General features: G+C 45.1%; 2 protein-coding genes across 8 annotated transcripts in view; one reads left to right on the top strand and one right to left on the bottom strand.

The window, feature by feature from the left end:
* The window catches only part of HEATR5B (HEAT repeat containing 5B), a 297,408-nt gene extending 277,462 nt beyond the window's left edge, over positions 1–19,946 (bottom strand). For 3 of the 7 annotated variants that reach the window (XM_033938913.1, XM_033938919.1, XM_033938920.1), the window contains exons 1-4: positions 19,798–19,946; positions 16,464–16,620; positions 12,936–13,109; positions 4,074–4,285 (exon numbers count right to left, since the gene is read on the bottom strand). In XM_033938913.1, the coding sequence (XP_033794804.1) occupies positions 4,074–4,285; positions 12,936–13,061 (338 nt within the window). In that variant the 5' untranslated portion in view covers positions 13,062–13,109; positions 16,464–16,620; positions 19,798–19,946. Of the gene's footprint in view, positions 1–4,073; positions 4,286–12,935; positions 13,110–16,459; positions 16,621–19,797 lie in introns of all 7 variants that reach the window. The other 4 variants (XM_033938914.1, XM_033938916.1, XM_033938917.1 and 1 more) reach the window with 4 other exon arrangements.
* Positions 19,947–19,981: 35 nt separating this feature from the next.
* The window catches only part of GPATCH11 (G-patch domain containing 11), a 57,955-nt gene continuing 54,076 nt past the window's right edge, over positions 19,982–23,860 (top strand). Inside the window, exon 1 of the mRNA XM_033938921.1 lies at positions 19,982–20,173. Coding sequence (XP_033794812.1) covers positions 20,115–20,173 — 59 coding nt within the window. The 5' untranslated portion in view covers positions 19,982–20,114. The remainder of the gene's footprint in view (positions 20,174–23,860) is intronic.

Here is a 23,860-nt window from a genome sequence, read left to right as displayed (position 1 = left end):
AATGACTTTCACATCTACAACGCTACTCATAATGAACTGGTTCATATGACCTACGAGGAAAACTTGGGTTGTCCATGTACTCCAGAAAGGGAGAAGACCCCAATGCCCCACCACCATTGTCAAGCTGCCCCAAATGGGAACAACAATGAAAACCAACATCGTCTTCCTCTCTCCTACATGACCTTAAATGGTGATACCGAAGCAGCAATGCCCCTCCAAAAAGAATTGGGGGCAAACAGAGACCTTCTGAATGTATTTCATATACCCAGTGCATCAAGGCAGCTATGTTATATAAGCACATATCCAGAAGGTTTACTACCACCCCCCTTCTCCACATCTCTCTGCATGATCCACAGGGGCACAATTTGCATTGGGTAAAGAAGCTTCGGTAATAATACCATTTTTGTCAAGGCAATGCGAACCAGAAAGGAGATAGGAAGATCTCTCCACTTGAAACAGAGGGTCTTGATCACATCTAATTTATCTTGTATATTTCTCTTATAAACCATGTGGGTCCGAGCTTAGATACATGCCCAAATACTTCAAAGTGCCCCAAGACCACAACAGAGAAAAGGAAGAACCCTGACGAGCTCCACATCTAGCTGCCCTCTATGCTTGGAATAAATTACCCAAGTTTGTCTGCCAAGTCCCTTCCCTTGTTTAAAAGCAGACAGAAAACCCACCTTCAATTCATAATCCTACTCCCTACTGCCCACCAACCCAGCCAGCATATTAACTGTTCCCCTTAACTGTATCCATGACATCCTGTTTGTCTGACTTGTCTGTTTAGATAGTACCTGCTTGAAAGAGCTTTCAGTCTTCTTTGTGACTCTGTACTGCAATCCATCTGGTAGCACTATAGAAATTATTAATAGTAGTAGTAATAATAATAATAACAACTTTATTCTTTTATACCGCCATAACCAAAAGTTCTAAGCGGTTTACTAGTAGTAGTAAAGCTAAGGCCTCAAATTTCTCAAAATTGATCCGGAGTCCCAGAAAAGACCCAAAACAGTAAATGAGGTCCACTAGTTGGACCACTCTGCAAGAAGCATCGCCAAATAATAAGAGCATGTCATCCACAAAAAGATTAGATTTTGTACATACTAGACCCCCATTTCTATGCCCTAAAGGTAATCCACCTGCTGAATCTTAGCTGCCAGGAGCACCAAGGAACAATAAGGAGAGGGGACAGCTCTGACAGATGCCTTGTTCAAAACAAAGACATAGTTAGATCCCCATTTACCAAAATCTGAGCCATGGGATTACTATATAGTGCTCAAACTCCTGTCAGTCCCACAAAATCTTGTCAAATGCTATCATAATTTGGAGAGTTCCTATTTATTTTGGGTGTTTTTTCAATGTATAGACTAGCAATAATTGTATCCCCAGACTGCTGTCTAGTGTCCTAAAAACATTAGCAGAAGCAAACTTGCCTGGCATAAAACCAGACTGGTCCGAGTGTGTCAAGAATGGCAGAATTTTCTCATCTGGCTACCACTATTGCGGCAAACATCTTGCTTGATATACTGATTAAGCAAACAATATCAAATGATAGCCTAATTGCTCCCTATCCTGCTTGGCTTGGGTAGGACTACCATCGTTGCATGCATTAGCCTATTTTGGGGCACACTAGGCAAGCAGAATGCCATACACAAAGCTTGAAAAGGGCCAATCAGCCTTGTGTTTAAGATCTTATAATAAACTGGCCAAAGCACAGGGACCTGATGGACTTGAACCAGAGTAAGAGCTTTTATGGCCTGCTGTATTTCTCTCCTGGAAATGGGGAGGTCAACATATTTCACTGCGCCTGGCCTAGTGCTGGGAGATGAAGGCCCTGAAAAAAGGAGGCCGTCTGTCCAGTCTGCCCCTTGTCACGCTGAGACTATTAAAAATGAATAAACTGCTGTACTTTGACATCTTGGGAAACCAGTTGCCCCTTGGGGGGTCTTAATACGTGTTATTAATTGCTTGGCCTCATGCTAATTAGGGAAGCTAAGAGCTTGCTTGTCTTGTTGCCCCACCTGTACAACTGTATATCTTTAATGGTGAAGGACACTGAAAGCACATGAGGAAGACAGAGGGGGGAGAAGGACGCTGACAGGACATGGGGAAGACGGGGGGAGGACGCTGAAAGGACATGGGGAAGACGGAGGGGGAGAAGGACGCTGAAAGGACATGGGGAAGACAGGGGGGAGAAGAACGCTGAAAGGACATGGGGAAGACAGAGGGGGAGAAGGACACTAAAAGCACATGGGGAAGACAGAGGGGAGAGAAGGACACTGAAAGCACATGGGGAAGATGGGGGGAGAAGGACGCTGAAAGGAAATGGGGAAGAGAGAGTGGGAAGAAGACGCTGTCAGGGAAGAAGACAGAGATGCCAGAATATGGGGGGAGCGGGGGGAAGAAGATGGGTGCCAATTTGGAAGGGGGGAGAAAGGGAGAGGCACAGTAACAGAGCAAATGGAAGATGCAGAGAGTAGAGAGACAGTGGATGGAAGGAATTGAATGAGAACATGAGGAAAGCAAAAACCAGGCAACAAAGGTAGGAAAAAAATTCTATTTCTTTTTTTTGTTTTAGGATAAAGTAGTATATTAGTTGAGTTGATAAAAATTTATAAACATTAGAGGCTCTGGTAGAAACCCGTTTACAAAGTATGTATTCTTCCCAATTAATATTTCCAAATTAATAAAGTCTTTTTGCTTATTTGTAAATGGGTTTCTACCAGAGCCTTTAATTCAGTAGCATAATTAAATTAAATAACTATTTCTGTAGTTTATAGGGACGAGTGGGGATGGAGGGGATTCCTCGCGGGGACGGGTGGGGACAGAGGGGATTCCTCGTGGGGACGGGTAGGGACGGAGGGATTCCTCACGGGGACGGGTGGGATTCCTCACGGGGATGGGTGGGACTTTGGCGGGGACGGGTGGGATTTCTGTCCCCACGCAACTCTCTAGTTAGTACTTCAATACATTTCTCCCTCCAAATTTGCAGGTTTAGGACTTGTGACTTCAGTTATTCATGAGTTTCTAAATCCTGACCCATTCCTGCCTCCCGGACCTCTCCACACCTTACCTAATGGTCTAGCGGTGAAGCAGGGCAGAAGCGTATGGCACAGTGGTTAAAGCTACAGCCTCAGCACCCTGAGGTTGAGGGTTCAAACCCATGCTGTTCCTTGTGACCCTGGGCAAGTCACTTAGTCCCCCTCATTGCCCCAGATACATTAGATAAGCATTTTTACCTGTCTGTCCTGGTAGGCTCACAATCTGAATACCTGAACAAATTCATGTAAATTGTTCTGAGCTCCCTGGGGAGAACAGTATAGAAAAACGAATAAATAAATAAAGCAATCTTCCTATGCTCCTGCCCCGTGCAGAGCCATGAACAAAAATGGCTGTCGTGAGTTCCCATGGTTTCACAAGACTACAGCAGGAACTCACGGCAGCTATTTTTGTTCATGGCTCTACAAATTCTACATCCTTTGTCTGCCCAAGCACCAAACCCAAAAAGCCTTTTGTTGGCTATAAGTACTGGTCTTAACACATGTTAAACTATCCCAAAAGGTAGGAGCTATCTGGTCTATAATTAAATCATCAAGATTAGCCTTTTAATATAATATCCCAGAGGACTTTACAGTGTACTGGCCTATCCAGAGTGGCAGCAATGTAATGCTGACAACTGCCTACAAAGAACTATCAGAATCTTAGCCTTTTAATATAATATTCCAGAGGACTTTTCTGCCACTCTGGATAGGCAAGAACATTGTAATGTAATACTGATAATTGCCTACAAAAAGCTATCAGAATCAGGGCAGTTTGTATGTAACCAGGTCATTCATCCTTCAGGGACCACTCTAACAAAACTCAAACATTAGTACCTGAAGGATGAATGACCTGGTTGCATAAAAACATTAGGGCAGTTTGAGTTTTGTATGTAACCAGATCATTCATTTTTCAGGTACTAACAAGTACCTGAAGGATGAATGACCTGGTTACATACAAATCTACAGAAAGAAAACATTTTCAAATAATGTATAATGTTTACATCTATTATAGTTACACATTCTACTTACAGTTTGGTTGGCAAATAGGCGGCAGTGTCATCTTTACTTTTGATGATTTCATTGCACTTGTCAAGTGTCTGAAAGACAGTAAAGGTATCTCCAATACTGTACAGAGTAGCTAGGTTTTTGGCCAAAAGTTTTCGTGTAGGAGGGCCAAGGGAGCTACTTATTAGACCAGTTAACTGTTCAACTAACTTCTTCTGCTTTTCCTTTACGTCAGTCTGCCAGGAGACACAAATGTGAAAAATCTTAAGTTATCTAATTACTTACTTACCAATATTCAATATATACAGTATATATATTTCAGGAGACACAAATGTGAAAAATTTTATGTCATCTAATTACTTACTTGCCAATATTCTCTCTCTCTCTCTATATATATATATATATCATGCTCATAATCCAAAACGCTCGTTTATCAAAGCAAAGTTCCCCATAGGCCTTAATGCAAACTCAGAAGATTCGTTCCACAACCAAAGTTTGCAATGGTGGCCCAGGGGTGAGTACCTGCCTGCGGGTGCAGCAGCAAGTCCAAAATGGTGCCTTCCTTCCTTCAGGGTCCCCGTGCAGCTGCCCTCTCGCTTCTGCCGTCCGTCAGCGCCTCCCGGCTCCTGATGCAAGCCGGCCGCCATTCTGAATGAGCATGCGCGCAGCTTCACCTCTCCTCTAAGTCCTGCATGCTTGTACGTGGTGAGCGTGTTGTCGTGGCAGCGGCTGACTTAGGAGAGGAGAGGAGAGATGAAGCTGCACGCATGCTCATTCAGGATGGCGGCCGGCATGGATCAGGAGCCGGGAGGCATTGACGGACGACAGAGGCAGCCGCATGGGGACCCCGAAGGAAGGAAGGCACCACTTTGGAATCGCTGAAGCACCAGCAGGCAGGTATTCACCCCTGGGCCACCATTGCTAAGTGCTCGTTTATCGGGGCAGTGCTCGGTTTAAGAGACAAAAGTTTGCTGAGTGTTTTGCTCGTCTTGTAAAACACTCGTAAACCGGTGCACTCGTAAACCGAGGTACCACTATATATATATATATATATATATATATATATATATATATATATATATATATATATATATATGTTTCATCAACCTATCATATTCTTGCCCATACTTGAGAAATGTGTTTTATTTACAAATTTATCAAACAAATCAGTTTTCAACAGCTTCCTGAAGGACATGTATGAATGAGCCTGATGAATGATGGTACATAACCATGAATTCATTTTACCTGCCTGGAATCCGAATAGTTTGTCAAATCTCTTACATCGGCAAAATTTAATGGTTGGGTAAACAAATAGATAATGTCCTCGAGTGATCCTATTAGGACAGGTAAGTAGGAGCCATACCAAACAAGACCTTAAAACAAATACAACCGAACAGCACAGTTACTTACCGTAACAGGTGTTATCCAGGGACAGCAGGTGGATATTCTCTACATGTGGGTGACGTCACTGACAGAGCCCCCTAATGGATGTTTTCGTAAGCATACTTGCTTGAAGACCTTCAAGCTTACGATTGGCCCACGCATGCGTGCGTGCCCTTCCTGCCCGGACTAGGGCATGCGTCTCCTCAGCGTGGCCTCAGTTCAGATAACAAGCAAAGAAGCCAACCACGGGGAGGTGGGTGGGTTGCGAGAATATCTGCCTGCTGTCCCCGGATAACACCTGTTACAGTAAGTAACTGTGCTTTATCCCAGGACAAGCAGGCAGCATATTTTCTACATGTGGGAGACCTCCAAGCTAACCAGAATGGGATGGAGGGAGAATTGGCAAATTAGGAGAACAGATTTTGCAAAACTGACTGGCTGAAATGCCCATCACGCCTGGAAAAAGCATCCAGACAGTAGTGCGAGGTAAACGTATGAACCGAGGACCAAGTGGCAGCCTTACAGATTTCCTCAATCGCTCTGACTTTGTGGCCTGTGACTCGATCCGGCAGGGAGAGACCAGCCTGAGCGTAACAGAAAGAGATACAAGCGGCCAACCAGTTAGAAATGGTCCGCTTAGAAACAGAGCGACCCAAGCAATTAGGATCGAAAGAGAGGAACAGCTGTGGAGCAGAACGATGAGGAGCGGTGCGCTTCAAGTAGAAGGCCAGCGCACGCTTACAATCAAGAGAATGCAGAGCCACTTCTCCAGGGTAAGAATGGGGCTTCAGAAAAAACACAGGAAGAACGATGGATAGGTTGATATGAAACTTAGAAACAACCTTAGACAAGAACTTAGGATGGGTACGGAGAACCACCTTATCATGATGGAAGACAGTGAAAGGTGGATCCACAACCAAGGCTTGAAGCTCACTGACCCGACAGGTAGAAGTGAGAGCAATAAGAAACACAACCTTCCAAGTAAGAAACTTCAAGTGAGCCCGCGCAAGCGGTTCGAATGGGGGTTTCATCAATTGAGCAAGGAGCACGTTAAGATCCCAAACCACAGGAGGAGGTTTAAGGGGCGGATGAACGTGGAAAAGGCCTTTCATGAAGCGGGAAACCACAGGATGAACAGAGATAGGCTTCCCGTCAATCAGCTGATGAAAAGCAGCAATGGCACTGAGGTGGACTCGAACCGAAAAGGACTTGAGTCCTGCGCCAGACAAGTGTAAAAGATAATCCTGGACAGCAGATAAGGGGGCAGACAGCGGCTCCTGCTGTCGAGTAGCACACCAGGAAGCAAAGCGAGTCCACTTCTGATGGTAACATTGACGAATGGACTCCTTCCGAGACACCTCCAGGACGTCCAGCACAAGTTGTGAGAACTGGAATGAGGGCATTAAGTCTCGAGGAACCAAGCCGTCAAGTGCAGAGACTGTAGGTTGGGATGAAGAAGAGAACCTTGACTCTGTGTAAGCAGAGAAGGAAAAACAGGCAGAAGAAGAGGCTCCCTGGAAATGAGTTGCAAAAGAAGGGAGAACCACGGCTGCTGGGGCCACCGAGGAGCTATCAGAATCATGGTGGCACGCGTGGACTTGAGCCTGATGAGAGTTTTCAGAATCAGAGGGAATGGAGGGAACGCATACAGAAACAGGTTCATCCAGTCCAGCAGAAAAGCATCCGCCTCGAGCCTGAGAGGGGTGTAAACCCTGGAGCAGAAGCGGGGCAACTTGTGATTGAGGGGGGATGCGAACAGATCGACATCCGGAGTCCCCCAATGAGCAAACACCTGACGCAGGGTCAAGAATGGATGGACCACTCGTGAGGCTGCAGAAGACAACTCAACTTGTCCACCAGACAATTGTGCTGGCCCTGAATGTAGACCGCTCAAAGGAATATGTTGCGGCGGATGGCCCAATCCCAGAGCCACATCGCCTCCTGGCACAGGGACCGGGACCCCGTTCCCCCCTGTTCGTTGATATAATACATGGCGACCTGGTTGTCCGTGCGGACCAGCACTACTTGGTTGCGAAGCAGGTGACAAAAAGCTTTCAGGGCGAGGAAAATCGCTTGAAGCTCCAGTAGATTGATGGACCAAAGACCCTGAGTGTGAAGACCATCCAGATGAGCCCCCCAAGCATAGGTCGATGAATCCGTCGTGAGGACCTTCTATGGAGGAGGAGCATGAAACAGAAAACCTCTGGAAAGATTGGAAGAGAGCATCCACTAATGGAGAGACTGCTTCAACAAAGAAGTCACAACAATGAGTCGAGAGACAGGATCCCGGATCCTGGTTCAATTGGGATGCTAGAGTCCATTGAGGAATATGGAGGTGAAGTCTAGCAAAAGGAGTCACGTGAACCATGGAGGCCATGTGACCTAGGAGGACCATCATAAGCTGAGCCGGTGCCGAGGACAGATGGGCAACCCTCTGGCATAAGTGAACAAGCGCCTCCTGCCGAGGCCGAGGAAAGAAGGAGCGGAGACGAGCCGTGTCCAGGACCGCCCTGATAAATTCCAGAGACTGGGACGGGCAGAGCTGAGACTTGGGAAAGTTCACCTCGAAGCCGAGGCTCTGAAGGAGCAAGATGGTTTGATTCATCGCTCGCAGCACTTCATGGCGAGACGACGCCTTGATCAACCAGTCGTCGATGTAGGGAAAAACAAGCAGGCCACGGAGATGCAGGGCCGCAGCAACCACAACTAGACATTTCATGAAGACCCTTGGCCAGGCCGAAGGGAAGAGCACGATGGAGATCCCCCACTCTGAATCTCAGATACCGGCGAGAGGCCGGGTGTATCGGAATGTACGTGTAGGCCTCTTTGAGGTCCAGCGAGCACAGTCAGTCCCTCTCGTCCAAGAGGGGTACAATGTAGGAAGGGTGAGCATTCTGAACTGTTCCCTGACCAGAAACTTGTTCAGAGCACGGAGGTCCAGGATCAGACGCAGATCCCCCGTCTTCTTGGGTACCAGAAAGTACCGGGAATAAAATCCGGTGTTCCACTGGTCCAGGGGAACCTCCTCGACCGCCTGAAGGCGAAGAAGGGCCTGAGCTTCCTGCAGAAGGAGAGGCAGCTGAAGCCAAGCAGAAGGAAACTCTCTTGGAGGCAGGTCCGGGGGTACGTGACTGAAGTGAAGGGAGTACCCTTCCCGGATGATAGAAAGCACCCAACTGTCAGTGGTAAGACTTTCCCACTGGGCATAGAAATGATGGAGACGACCCCCAATGGGAAGGGGGAAGGCTCCAGAAGGAAGGAGCCTGAAGGCTCGGACCGGAATTGTCAAAAAGACAGCCCAGTCTTCGCTGGAGCCAGTGGCTGGGCCTTAGTTTGATGCTGCTGCTGTTGCTGCGGCCACTTCGAAGGAGGCCGAGAGAAGGCAGGAGTAGATTTCTGTGGGTACCTCCAGAGAGGAATTTTGTATTGTCGAGCAGGAGGGGCCTTCGGTTTAAGTTTCACCAGGGAGGCGAAGGACCGTTGATGGTCCGAGAGGCGCTTGGTGGCCGCTTCGATGGAATCATCAAAGAGCTCATGACCCACACACGGGAGATTGGCAAGACGATCTTGTAGATTCGGATCCATATCCACAATCCGTAACCAAGCGAAGCGACGCATGGCGATCACAAAGGCCGTGACCCTCGATGACAACTCAAAGGCGTCGTAGGTCGCCTGAAACATAAAAAGGCGGAGCTGGAAGAGGGTCTCCTCGAGGAGACTAAACTCCTGACGCCGAGAATCCGGCACAGCTTCCCGGAACGAGCGGAGGGCATCCACACAGAACCAGAGGTAGGACGTGAAGATAAAATTATAGTTGAGGACACAATTCGCCATCATTGAGTTTTGATAAAGATGGCGACCAAATTTGTCCATTGTATAGCCCTCCCTGCCCGGAGGGACGGCAGCATAAACCTTCGAGGGGTTAGACTTCTTCAAGGAAAACTCAACCACCAAGGATTGGTGAGAAAGCTGAGAACTTTCAAACCCCTTAACCTGGATCGTCCAGTAACAGGACTCCAACTTGGAGGGGATGGCTGTGACTGCATATGGGGTCTCCAGGTTCCGGAGAAAAGTCTGCCAGAGAACCTGGTGCAATGGTAATCGTAGCGCCTCACGGGGCGGATGATCAACACCCATTTCCGCCAGGTATTCCTGGGTATAACGGGACTCAGACTGGAGGGCCATGTTCAAGGCCCTACCCATGTCAGAGATGAAACGAGGAAAGGAGGAGTTTTGAGAAGAAAACACATCTTCCTGAGGAGACCCTGAGCAAGATCTGGGGGAAGCCGAGAAAGAGGGAGAAATTTCCCTCGAATAGTAAGCCGGTGCCTTGGAGTCCCACGAATGGGAGACCGAATAGGCTCGACTAAAGTGTTTGGGGGGCCTCGAGGAACGATGGACCGAGGAAGACCCCGGGGTCTGAGGAAACAGCTGGTGAAGCCTCGGAGAAGACGGGGCAAAGAAAAATTCCTCCACCGGTTTCAAAGAAGACCCCTTAGAGGTTGGCAGCCGCCTCGATAGGGAACACACACTAAAGTCCAACTCGAGGACAAGCGTGTGCCTGGAAGGTTTTGCGGTCGGAGACCTGCCCCGAAGGGGTGGAGAAGACTGGGGTTGTTTAGGAGGGGCAAGTTGTGACATAGCAGCTGGGGAAAAACGGGCCCCTGGCCTGGACCCCCGAAAAGCCACAGGTGACTCGAGGGATGAAGAATCACTCGAGGAACCCGGCGAGTCTTGCGGGCATGGCCTCGAGATACGAGGGGACGCTCAGGCTGGTCAGACCAAGACTGAGTCGAGACCGAGGTCAGAGGCGTCGAAGTCGGGACCAGTTGATTCACCACCGAGGAAAGCTGTGTGGTAAGTATAGCCTTAAGCATGTCCTCGAACATAGGCATCGAGACCAAAGGTGGTTGGGTCTTAGGTGCAGCAGTGCGCTTCTTCGGGGGCGACCTCGAGGAAGAGTATTCCCTACGTGAGGAGGCACGCTTAGAGTGATGTCTCGAAGACGCTGATGAGGCGGCACTGACATGAGACTCCGAGGTAGACTTCTTTGCCGGCACATCTGAGGAGGAAAGAGGAGACTTACCCGAGGCCAGAGTAGCAGGAGGAGCCGAGGCCGAGGACTTTAAGGCCGAGACACCCAACAAGAGTGCCGAGGCCCTGCTCAAGGCCTGTCCCGCAGGATCCATGAGGCTGAAGAGTTGGAGAATCTTGGCCTCCCTCCAATGAAGAGCACAACGGGGACACGACTCAGCGCGGTGCTCTGCACCCAGGCACTCCACACACCAACGATGAGGGTCGGTGATGGAGATAACCTGGTTGCACTTAGTACAGTTTTTAAACCTGGAACGAGGCCGGGACATAAAAAGAAAATATGGCCGCGGCCCCGCGAGGCCAGGCGGCCAAAGTAAGACTGGGAACCCAGTCAAAAATATACAAATTGAAAAAACGAAAAAGAAAGGAAAACAAAGACGCAGGCACAGTGACTCAACTTAAACTAACCAAACAAGTCGCGGTGCAAGAGGGACAACAATATTGCGCGAAGCAAGGGAGCAGTGCTTCTGGCTCCGTGGAAAACAGAGTACTGAGGCCAAGCATGCCCTAGACCGGGTGGGAGGGGCACGCGCGCATGCGCGGGCCAATCACAAGCTTGAAGGTCTTCAAGCAAGTCTGCTTACAAAAACGTCCGCTAGGGGGCTCCGTCTGTGACGTCACCCACATGTAGAGAATATCTGCCTGCTTGTCCTGAGATAATTAAACAGTACTCTAGCCTCAAAAGGCAACCAGTGCAGCTGTTGATAAAATAGGGTGACATGGTCAAGTTTTTTCAGGCCAAAAATCAAACGAACCGCCGTGTTCTGAATACGTCTCAGTCTTTTTTGAAGTTTTTTATGACATCCCACTATATTGCAATAATCCAGAACAGACAAAATGGAAGATTGTACTAGTAACCTAAATGATACACCGATACAGCTTCTTTAAAAGGGCATCACCACTGCAGTGGTCTGAGAGTGATCCTCTCCCTTCCTTTGGTTCTCTGAAGGAAGACCTTCCCAACACACAGTGCTAAGGACAGTAATTTAACTGAGTGTAAAAATCCCTACATGCAGAATAAATGGCATAATTTAAAAAAAAAAAAAAAAAGCCTAAACCTCTAATTCTACAGATGATCAAATATTTTGTTTTAATAAGAGATGTGTCAAAACCAAGGTCAGAATCTTGAATTTAAAATGAGAGTACTTTAAGGAAACAATAGCAGGGTGTGAAAAACTTACACCCTCTTCTATGAAACTGCACTAGCGGTTTTTAGCACAGAGAGCTGCGCTGAATGGTCTGCATTGCTCCCGATGCTCGTTGAGTTCCTATGAGCGTTGGGAGCAGCACAGGCCTTTCAGCGTGGCTCTCTGCGCTAAAAACCACTAGCGTGATTTCATAAAGAGGGGGTTAGTGAAATATTACAGCAGGTAATATTGTGGTTGTATAGGATATAGAGATTGCCTGTTATGTGTTTTGCAATAAATTCTGCATGTTTTGCTTGTTTTCAGACTGCCATCAAGGCAGATCCAGGACTGAGTCAATCACAAAAGGGTTAGTCTAATAGTTCCATTGATTCCCCTTACATAATCACAATCACAATTACAACTTCATTAACACACCTGGGGTGGACTGGAAACCATAAACTCTAGCATTAAATATCATACAAATACTTCAGCCAAAATCCTACATAGAATTAATTTAATAAAAAGGTCTAGCAAAAACTATAAAAATGATGCCACAGAAAAGCCAAACAAGGCCTGGTGAAGCTGGCAGAACTTTTCTTTGTGTTTCATCAGAAAAAGTGCTAGTCCTGAGGTTTGTTCCTGCTGCTATATATGGAGATCATGCTTTTCTTTATGTTTAAAAGCAGGAAGACAGAGCACACAGGAAATGTTTTCTTATTAAGAGTTCAACAGCAAACCTACTGGCAAACCAAACAGGTCAGTTTTAGCAATGAGTCCCATTTGAGCCTCCCTCTTGGCCCTTTGTGGCCCTGGGTACCATACTTTCTGCTCTTCACCTGCAGCCAGTGACAAGGGGTTCTAGAGATGGTTGCTTAGTGAAATGTCCCAGCTTTGCTATCACCACTCTTCCCTCCGTGCATGTGATTACTAAGCCCTGGGTTACTCCCAACAACAGCTGTCACAGTCACTGCAGGCAGGAGGGGTGGATTCCTGTAGCCACCCTCCACCACATCTCAGATACTGTTCTTGCTTGCTGACAGTACCTAGATAATGTTCTGTGTAATGTTTTCATAAAAGCAACAGGAATCAAGGGGTTCACATCATTGTGAGGAAGATCATTTTTTATGAGGCTCTGCTTATAAATGCAAAATACCCAGATGTTTTCCTTGGGGGATTTCTTAGTGTTTTTATGGTTAGAACTGAAAATCAGAAGTTCTAATTATTAGAGCTATGTAAGTGTGGCCAAGGACCTTCAAGAGATACTCAGATCCTTGAAACATACCTTGTTAGCAGCTACAAGCACCTTATCCAGAAATCTCAACCATTCAAAGATAAAAACTGGCCTCTTTGCTTCTGTGATCTGAGCCAGAGCTTCTTCGTTTAACAACAAACTATGGGCCAACTCCATAGCAGCTTTACCACCTTTTACTCAGTCGATCCTCAGTATCAGATCTCTGTAAAGACAGAACAAGAATCAAACAGATAAATGAATACTGACACTTTTCTCCTTATTTAAAAATTTGCTCTATCGCTAAAACTGAGCAGCCAGAACTAAGCAGTTTACAGAATAAAACAAAAGGAGAAAAGCAGAGAAGATTATTTACATTGTCCAATTTGACACGGACTAGAGGACATGTAATGAAGCTAAGGGGGGACAGGTTCAGGACTAATGTCAGGAAGTTCTGCTTCACTCAGAGAGTGGTTGACGCCTGGAATGCCCTCCCAGAGGAGATTATTGCGGAATCGACCGTCCTGGGCTTCAAGAGCAAACTAGATGCATATCTCCCTAAGAGAGGCATATAAAGATATGGTGGACTATAAATTATGCCAGGTGTACACCTGGCAGGGCCTCCGCGTGTGCGGATCGCCGGACTTGATGGACCGAAGGTCTGATCCGGAGATGGCAGTTCTTATGTTCTTATGATCCACATTCATATCAACAAATCAACCCAAAAAAGGTTAGGATACCTGTCAATGACTAAAATTTCCTCGTCTAATAGGAGTGATATGTTTTAGAGTAACAAGGGGTAGGTAGAGTAAACTAATTTTAGTCATTGACAGGTATCCTAATAGGAGTGATTGGTTTATTCTGCCTACCTCTTGTTACTCTAAAACATATGTTTGCATTTTAAACTTGCTTTAATAGAGTGATGACCATTTTTAACATTGCAGTGTTTTTAAAGTGTGATTCCTTTAAACAGGGACATTAAGCAAGTTTTACTGTAGTAAAATGAGATTAGGCTCCTACCTTGCTAATACCTTCATACCTTTACAAAATTCTAGTGTTGATGTAGCAGCTTGCCTGCCCTGGACACAAGCTTGCTTCCAGCACTGAGAATCCCAAAGCTATCTGACTCACCCTGTAGTTCTAGACTGATATACCTCTTGCACTAGAAAGATTAGGTTCTTATCTCAATAATCTTCTCTCTTATAAAGAGGCACATCAGTCTTGAAGCCTGTCCTGTCATTATTCACTGTCACCTGCCTGATGCGTTTAGAGGTGAGGGACACTATAGGAAGTGGCAGAAACCCTTAAAAACAGGATTTTCAACCCCACACCCCGATGTTGACCATAGGCTGTAATAGAGCTGATGCAGGCTGCAGCACCTTCAGAACACATGTCACAGTGAGTAAGGCTAAGAAGTAGCTGGATATGGAAGAAGAAACTCTACCTCATCAGCCATTCCTCCAATGCTGATATCTTCAAGCTGCAAGTCAGACCGAGGCCGGACTGATCCTCAAGCCCCGCGAAATCATACATGTGAAGGGTGGAGAGGCAAAATCCCAGGAGGAACCCTGAAAAGCCCCGCTGAGCCTAACAGCCTGTTAAGCCCCATTAAGCCTAACAGCTTGTGCACAAGCCTCTGCAATTCAGTAGGCAAGCTAAGGTATTAGGGGTATGGACCCCAAATTCAACAATGACTAGCCTGCAGAGATCTAACAGGTCCCCAAGGAATTTTCCTGCATGGAGAAGAAACAAAGTTGGGTCTGCAGCCTGCAGGTTGAGTTCTCCCCCCCAAACTGCAAAAAAATACCTAAACTAATAAAGAAATATAAAAAGCAGATCAGAAAGATATCTTCTTGCTCACATGCAGCAGAGCCCTTGGCAGAAGGAGGAGTTGAAAACTTGGAGTGGATGGTTTGAGAGCATGGGAAGAATACCCTAATGTCCAGAATGACACACCTATTAACATTATGTAAGGCTGTGATACTCCAAAGTGTAACAGTAGCCCTTGGGCTTCAATTACCTCTTCAGACCTTAACTCCTCCTTCCTCTGAGTGCAGAAGCAGCTCTCCTGAGCTTTTTAAGCCCCCTCCCCAAATCTCTCATGGAATTTCAGGACATTTCTAATGAATATGCAAGTAGAAGGGTATCCCTCCTTCTTTCTGTCCTAGTGTAGCCACTTTTGGTCCAAGAAATAAAAGCTGGGAACAGGAGGGAGCACATCTGACATGCCCTTTAGATTTAATTACATGCCTTTACAAATCCAAAATCAGAGCTACTAAATCATAAATAGTTTCCTGGTCAAGGGAATTACTATCTAAGCAGTGGGTCTCAAACTTTCTTCTGTTGTAACATGCCTAACCTAAATCTGAATAAATAAAAAATAAATTTTCATGTGCGTCACATTCATAAACTGTACAACTGAATAAATCAAAAAACCTTACACATACGGTAATTTCACTGTTGCTAACAGTAATTCAAATTAAATGCAGACACAATTGTGGAGACTACAGGGGTGGGGGCCTAGAGGTCGGTAATATTTTCAGTTCGGGTTGGTAACAGAAATTGGGATATGCAATGAAGTTACTAAGCAGTAGATTTAAAACAAACCGGAGAAAATATTTCTTAAAGCAACAAGTAATTAAACTTTGGAATTTGTTGCCAGATAATGTGGTGAAAGAGGTTAGCTTAGCTGGGATTTTACAAAGTTTGGATAATTTCCTACAAGAAAAGTCCACAAGCCATTATTAATAAGATGGACTTAGAAAAATCCACTGTTTATTTCTAGGATAAGCATCACTCTAGAAATCTGTTTCTCTTTTTGCCAGGAACTTGTGTCCTGGACTGTTTCTCTTTTTGCCAAGAACTTGTATCCTGGATTGGCAACTGCTGGAAACAGGACACTGGGTTTGATGAACCTTCAGTCTGACCCAATATGGCAATTCATATTCTATGTTCGGTTACAGAGATCTGAAGTACCTGACCTCCTGGTTCTCAGCTCTCCCCAACCTGCCATACACATGAAAAGCACAAGCTTGCTGTCAAATTTTTGTTGACACAACAATGTCTTCTGACACACTGGTTGAGAATCACTGATGCAAGAACTAGATTTACAATACAACTTTTTCTCCCATAGACACAAAATGAGGGAAAAACATTTTAATAAAGAAGCCTCTAACTTTATACCTAAGGTAACAGAGGGTTGAATGACATGTCCAAAGAGAAACAGTGAAGTGGGAATTAGACTATTGCATCCATAGTTCCAAGTCTGATGGCCAACTTACTAGACTACTCTTCTTCTTCTAATAGAAGCCAATAACTTAAAAAGCTACTTTGTCCAATAACTTTTTCACTTTTATATGGAGAGATATAATTATTATACTGTGATGTTAGTTTAAACCAATATGTTCTATAATCACAGTGTCTTTATTGATTGTTAATTAAATATAGTGAATATCTCAGAACCAACACCCGTGACTGGTGAATTCACCTAACTGGGGTTAATTGGGGGACCATCATAGATATTCACTGTCCCCTCGCCATCCGCTTGATATTATTGAAAGTTTCAAAAATGTGATTACTTATCTGCAACTCGGATGGTTAGGTCTTGATATAATTCCCCAGCGGTGAAGAAATAAAGTTGTGCTAATAACGTGTTAAAACCCACTGTAGTAACTCCTCCATACATTATCCATGTCCCCCCGACTCGAGTTTCGATGGATATCGTCTTCAGGGAAGGACTCTGTTAGAACGAGGATACAGGGTAGTTATACCGTGAAAATATACTCTTATCATAAAAATATTCATAACGGGAACCAACCTCATTGCTTATTGTTAATCTTACTTAACATTAATTCCTCTAGTATTCATTACTTAACTGGCAAGGCTTAGCATACCTGCAAGCAAGGAAAAGGGGACTGCTGGCGTTCTGGAGGGGATCCAAGCCCAAAATGTATGTGTGTGTGTGTGTGTGTAGGGGGGGGGGATCCCTGGTGCCCAAGGCCTCCTGTGGCTAGGCCCCTGGCAACCCATGAACTATAAACATTTTTGCTCTCAATGCAGTAAACTAATGGCATGCAAATTACAGCAACATTAAGAAGTGTAACGACAGAAAAAATAATACCAGAAAACACTACAGTGCAGCAATCTGCTGCAGATTACTGAGGCAAATAAAGGGAAACATTTAAATTAAATAAAGGCTGGCAGGACATACTCCATGACTCTTACTCCCACTCTCACCAACAAAAATTCCCAGAACTCTCTCCAATTTCCCTTCTGCCAAGGCCCATTTGGTCCAAGGTACCATGAGAATAGGCAGCAACCAGTGCAAGGAAACCCTGAACTAGAGAACTTCTGATGTTCCTAGAATTCGGTCCTCATCCATACTCTTGAACCAAATATACCAGGGATCTCAAAGTCCCTCCTTGAGGGCCGCAATCCAGTCGGGTTTTCAGGATTTCCCCAATGAATATGCATTGACAGCAATGCATGCACATAGATCTCATGCATATTCATTGCAGAAATCCTGAAAACCCGACTGGATTGCGGCCCTCAAGGAGGGACTTTGAGACCCCTGAAATATACTGTATTTATATAGTCTGGGGCAGGGGTGGCCAACTCCGGTCCTCGAGGGCCGAATCCAGTTGGGTTTTCAGGATTTCCCCAATGAATATTCATGGAAAGCAGTGCATGAAAATAGATCTCATGCATTCATTGAGTAAATCCTGAAAACCCGATTAGATTCTGGCCCTCGAGGACCGGAGTTGCCCACCCCTGGTCTAGAGGGATGTACAGTGACATCCAAAAGTACAGACAGATCAAGTGTCATTGTCATTTTCCAAGATAGTTTATAGTTAAGAACAGCTTAAATGTCAAAATCTCTATGAGGTAGGAAAAAGCCTGAGAGCCCCTCCTCCACCGGCCGACAAAGCGATTATATTAAATGGAGGATTTATGTGCTGGACTCTGGTTTCTGAATAATCTCATGGTTATTGATCTTCCCACGGATATTGTTCTTCTTATTGGTGGAGCTCAGCTTTCCTTTTCAAGACTTTATTTATGCTGTGACAATATTTTGAGTGTGTTGTTTGTTTTGATATATAAATTTCATTCACATATATAAATTCAGAAGGTAAGATAAGTGATTAGCATCCATATTTCATTTCACAAAAAAGATGTCTCTTCAAAAGCTTCTTAAAAACAGTCACATCTTTTTGCTTTCTAATGTAAAATGAATATGAAAATACACACAAGAAAATACGCTCAGTTCAAGTTCGGGAGTAAGTTAGGGAGTTGAAAGTCCCTATTCTAAGGCAACTCTAAGGCAGGAAAGGTTACAAGCAACTAGTGAGAACAAAGAGATGGCATATATACAGATATACATTGAAACAGTTAGAAAGGGCATAAATGGTTGGTTCCCTATAAAAAGGACCATCAATGGTTGGTTCCCTGGACCATATTAAATTCAAAGAGATCTAGTCAGCATCAGGGCCTACCCAGCAGGGCAGATTCTATACACGGCATCCCGATTGTAGGCAGCGGAAGGTATCCTACAGCTGTTTAACCAGCCAAACAGAATGCATGTGTTTAGAAAAAACGCTCCTGAGGTAGGCCGCCTACAGGGCCTCCACAACAGAGAGACAGATTCTATAAACGGTTTCCCATATTTTTAGAAAAAAAGCTCCCGAGGCAGGCCGCCTACATTGGAAGCACTTCTGGGAACCTAGGGAGGCACGCATGCCCGCCTAAGGCTAGCCGTGGGCATGGTTTGCCCTGGAAGTCGCCTTAGGGAAACCTAGGAGGCAGTACACGTCTCCACAGTAGAGTGGGACACACTTACAATGTAAATGCAACTGCTAAGCTGATCACGACAAGGGATCTCTCTGCGACAATAAGTTTAGCGGCCATGAATGCGTCCCCTCCCGAACGAACACGGCAGGAGGGAGGCCTAATCCCTCCTGCCGGAACCCCCCCCCCTTGAAGATTGCAGTATGAGGGATACCCAATCCCTCCTGCCAGAACATCCCTTCACCTCCACCCCCACCCCCTTGAAGATCGTGGCAGGAGAGATGCCCAATCCCTCCTGCCGGAACACCCTCTCCCCCCCGAACAAAACTGGCAGCAGAGTGTCTAATCCCACCTGCTGGAAACCCACCACCACCCCTCGCTCCCCCCTTAAAGATCGCAGCAGGAGGGATGCCTAATCCCTCCTGCCAGTACATCCCCCAAGTCATATCCAACAGTTGAGGGAGCAAAAAAGATTAGATCAAACAATCTATTCTATGGTAGAAGATAAAGGCCAATCAACATATACAGACAAAAACAAATCAAGGTCAAACAATTTGGAAATATAGACAAGCGCTAAATCATACTTTCCTAGCAGAATAGGACGGGCATACACACCCTGGTTACAAATGGCCGTATTTTTTTGCCTCTTTTATATGTACATTTAATTTAGGGTAACTGGAAAAATTATGGAGAGGGGGGAGGACAGAGATCCTAAAATTGGGCATGCCCCATGGTCTTCTCTCCATTACTGTTGGATTTGACTTGGTATATATGACATCTTGTATGGGGGGGATGTTAATGAAGTGATCCAGTTATGTCTATGTTATATGTATGGAAACCGTAGGGAACATAGATATTATGTATGTGATATGTATACCGCATAAATAAATGTTTTAATAAATAAATAACACTAGTGGACAACACTATCAAGAACTACTGATACCGAGAGAACGCAAATACACCTTTTGGGCACTGCACAACATCTGCTCGCAGCGATCTTGCAGATGGCAGTGCTACTACACAGCATCTACAGTACTAGCAGACTAAGGAATGGGAAAGGTTAAGTCCATGTGAAGAGCCCACCAACCCCCGACACTCGGCCTGGACCTTGGTTACTGACGCTGCTATTTACCGTTGTTGGTTCCCACAAAACAAGCGACGATAGCTGCTGCGCCGGCTAGTCAAACTAGAACCTGGCGGAAATGATGTTCGGTGACGCCATTGGCAAGTCTCGCGAGCAGAGCGAAATCTCGAGGGCTCCAAGCATTGTTGCGCTAGGATAGGATGGTAGAAGGGCAAGCGGAGACTGACGTAGCAATGGGACGGAGTGAGAAACCTGACGTCCAAGCTGCGTGATGACATCACTTCCGCAAATAAAGTGAGTCGAGCTCTGCAAGTGGAAAAGCCGGCGCACTTGCGAGGTAGGAGGAGTGGCTCGGCGCTTTAAACATGGCGGGAGAAGAGGAGGAAGAAGATGATTACATGTCTGATGCCTTCATTAGCACGCAGTAAGGCCTTTGGACACACATTCAAATTGTCGTAGCAGTTTTGATCTGTGTTGCTAAAGTAGTATGTTTGTTTAAGGTTAAAATAACAACAGGATATAGATTACTGAATAATGGTAAACAACAGTAATACATTTGCGCTATGTAAAGAGGACAATTTACGGGTTCTGATGTTGGGTCCGTATATTCCCGCGGAGCTTTCATTTCTTGTGTGGTGGTAGAATATAACTCGCTGCTGCTGGATTTCTGTGGTATCTGATTTTGGAGCTAATGAAGAAAGCTGACACAATTTTCCTACATCCGTTTACCGAGGGCAGAGAAATTAAAGTTCCTGCACACATCTCTAGCCCCGATGATCTAAATTTACCGTGTCTTTAACTGTGGATGCTAAACCAATTCTAACCGATTTAGTGTTAAAAGTATTTTACCTTCTGATGCACAGTCTTTTCCGTGCATCCGCTGATAATACTATGTAAATGTAGAAGAACAAGGTTATTAATATTAAAATGAGCACTCCAGGTGATGCCCAAAATGAAGTGCTAACCTTTTAATGCTCCAAAATTACTAGCAGATCTGGAGGTGCTGGCTGCCTGATTCCCTCTGGTAGTGTTCAAGGCCCAGTTAAAACCCCACCTCTTTGAGAGTGCTTTCAACTCCTCTCCTCTTACCCATCCCCAACCCTATGTTATGTCTGTCTGTCCAAGTTAGATTTTGAGCTCTTCCAAACAGGGACCGTCTATTAAATGCCAAAATGTACAGCGCTGGGTATGCCTTTCAGCGCTGTATAAGTGATAAGTAGTAGTAAAAGCGCATCTTGGGCATATGTGTTATAGGCATGTCTCATGCACATGTGCCAAAATTCTACACTGGCAAGCCTGGGCTGTCGACTGCATGAGAGATGAAGATACATTTATCATACTTGATGTGGGGGGTGCCATATACATGTGTCTTAAAGACACATCTCATGCACGCTCATTAAAAGCATAAGCTGGCAGACTGGGGCTACCGGGGGAAGTTCAAAAAAATATGGGGGACAGTATATACGGGGGGGGGGGGGGGAGGAGGTGCTGAAAAGTTCTCAGCCCAACTAACTTCCTAAATTCTGAGTATTTGCAAAGTGCCAATTTAATTTGAAACAATGTTGAAACAGCATTACGATTCTGTATTCATTGAACCATGTCAATGAAAAGTGGAAATTTCAAGTGTTGAACTCCAAGCCGTCATGAAGTTCCTATTCCTGCAGAAGAAAACTCCAAAGGAAACCCATGAGTGTATGATGCAAACATTTAAGTGACAAGTGTCCATCTGTGAAGAAATGGTGTGCAAACTTTCAGCATAGAGATTTCAAGACTGAAGATGCAGCAAGATCTGGGAGGCTTCAAACGGTGTTAACTTCTGAAATTGTTGACCATGTCCATGACCTGATTTTGACAGATTGACGAATATCGGCTAAACAATTGTTGAGATGCTACAGATATCCAGGGAATGTGTTGGGTGTATAATCCACGAGCAGCCGGATATGCAGAAGCTGTGGGACAAGTGGGTGCCCAAATGTTTGAATGCTGACAAGAAATGACATCGAGGACCCTTCCAAGTTGATTTTGTAGCATTTTCAGCGCGCTGGTGCCAACTTTTTGGAACGAGTAGTTACTATTGATGAAACATGGTTACACCATTATGATCCTGGGATAAAACAACAGTCCATGCAATGACGGCACTCTAGTTCTCCAAAGCCAAGGAAATTCAAGACCAACCAGTCAGCAGGAAAGGTCATGGCCTTTCCTGGAAGGTGTTACAATGACTGACTGTAATCCAAGGGGCCAAACAGTTAATGTAGAATACTACTGTAACTTTCTGGGCTGATTAAAGGGGGCATTGAAAGAGGAAAGCTGCGGAAAGGTGTTCTCTTTTTGCAAGACAATGCACCTGGCTGGCAAAATGATGGATGTTTTGAATTGTGTTTCAGTGCATAGACCATCCACCCTATTCACCAGATCTTGCTCCATCTGACTATTTTCTGGTTCCAAACCTTAAAAAGAGTTTAAAAAGGTGACAAGTTTTGAGTGATTCTGAAGTGATTGCAGCAGCGGAGCAGTATTTCAGAAACTTCAGACATGATGTACCAAGTGTGTTGAACTTAGGGTTGAATATGTGGAATAACTTGTAAGTTTCATGGCTCCATGTTATTCCCTTTTTGGTTGGGTCGAGAACTTTTTAGCACCCCCTCATAAGTCCCGCAGAAGTAGTGTAGAAAAAATCTTTTGCATTTGCATGGTTTGCTGATAGTACTCTACTCCTCCCCTCTGCCTGTGGCAGCGACTGACGCTTATGACGTGCACCCAAGATGTGCTACGATAAGGCATGCCTATGTTTGATGCTCATGTGTGCCTAAGACATAGCATTTCCTGGCACATGCACGCATTTATGCCTCTTTCTGTGGGCTATTCTGTGCATGTCAGTTGCTTTCTCCAGCGACTGATCTGATGGAATTTCTGTGAACCTCTGCAGAGCTCATTTGCTTACAGAGTCTTTGCAGCAGCGCTTGTCTTTTTGAAATCAGAAAATTTATTGACATTACAATGACCCACAGAATTTTAATGATAAGTTTAGTACGTCGGGGACAAGTGTGTTAAAACGTTTTTTGCGCATGAAGTTTTTTGACATGCCGCTAGCATTTAGCCATAAAACAACATTCTAAGATGCCAATATTTGTGCACAGACCGTTTAAGCACATACTCGGTTAACAATTTTTTTCTGATTGCACCTGTGCACAGAACTGCCACTTCCTATTCTGTCTTAAGAAGTTGTGGGTAATGTTATGCTCCCAGCAAAAAGAGAGATCTCCAACGCCTGCTAAGCCTTCTGTAGTGTGCCACAGGGCTCCCCACTGTCCCCCATCCTATTCTATTGCTCTATTGCTAACATCAAGTTTGAAGACGAAAGCATATTATCCTACGCAGATGACATCTTTCTCATTATTCCCATAACCAACAATCACTCAGACATCACCAACAAAGTCTCACATAATATTGAAAGAATCCAAATCTGGGCGACTACCAACAAACTAAAATTAAACACAACTAAAACCAAAGTTCTATACTTCCACACACCCCAACAGATGGCACCAACAAGCATCACTCTTCGATCAGGCAAGACCCTCCCTGTAGAAGAATCCTCCAAAATCCTAGGTTGCATACTGGACTCTACACTTACCATGGAACCACAAATCTCCAGTCTCCAAAAGAAATCCCTCTACACCAGTGGTCTCAAACATGCGGCCCAGGGGTCACATGCGGCCCGCCAGGTCGTATTTAGAGGCCCTCAGTCTGTTTATCATAATCACAAAAGTAAAATAAAACAGTTTCTTGCTCAAATGTCTCTTTAGCTATAAATTACAATATTATTATTAAGACTTAGCCAAAAGGAAATATGTATAAACTATAAAGAGTTTTACCTCTCACAAAATTATCATTTCTTTAATAAGACATTAACTATTTTTTCTGAGGCCCTCTAAGTACCTACAAATCCAAAATGTGGCCCTGCAAAGGGTTTGAGTTTGAGACCACTTCTCTACACCTTGAGATAACTAAGACTAATCAGACCATACTTTCACCAACACCACTTCGCCTTAGTTGTACAACTGATGATACTACCACAAATGATGATACTACCTCAACTGCAACTCCATCT

Source organism: Geotrypetes seraphini, chromosome 3 (genome assembly GCF_902459505.1).
Source record: "Geotrypetes seraphini chromosome 3, aGeoSer1.1, whole genome shotgun sequence".
Classification (NCBI taxonomy): Eukaryota; Metazoa; Chordata; class Amphibia; order Gymnophiona; family Dermophiidae; genus Geotrypetes; species Geotrypetes seraphini.
This window is presented reverse-complemented; position numbering and strand designations above follow the sequence as displayed.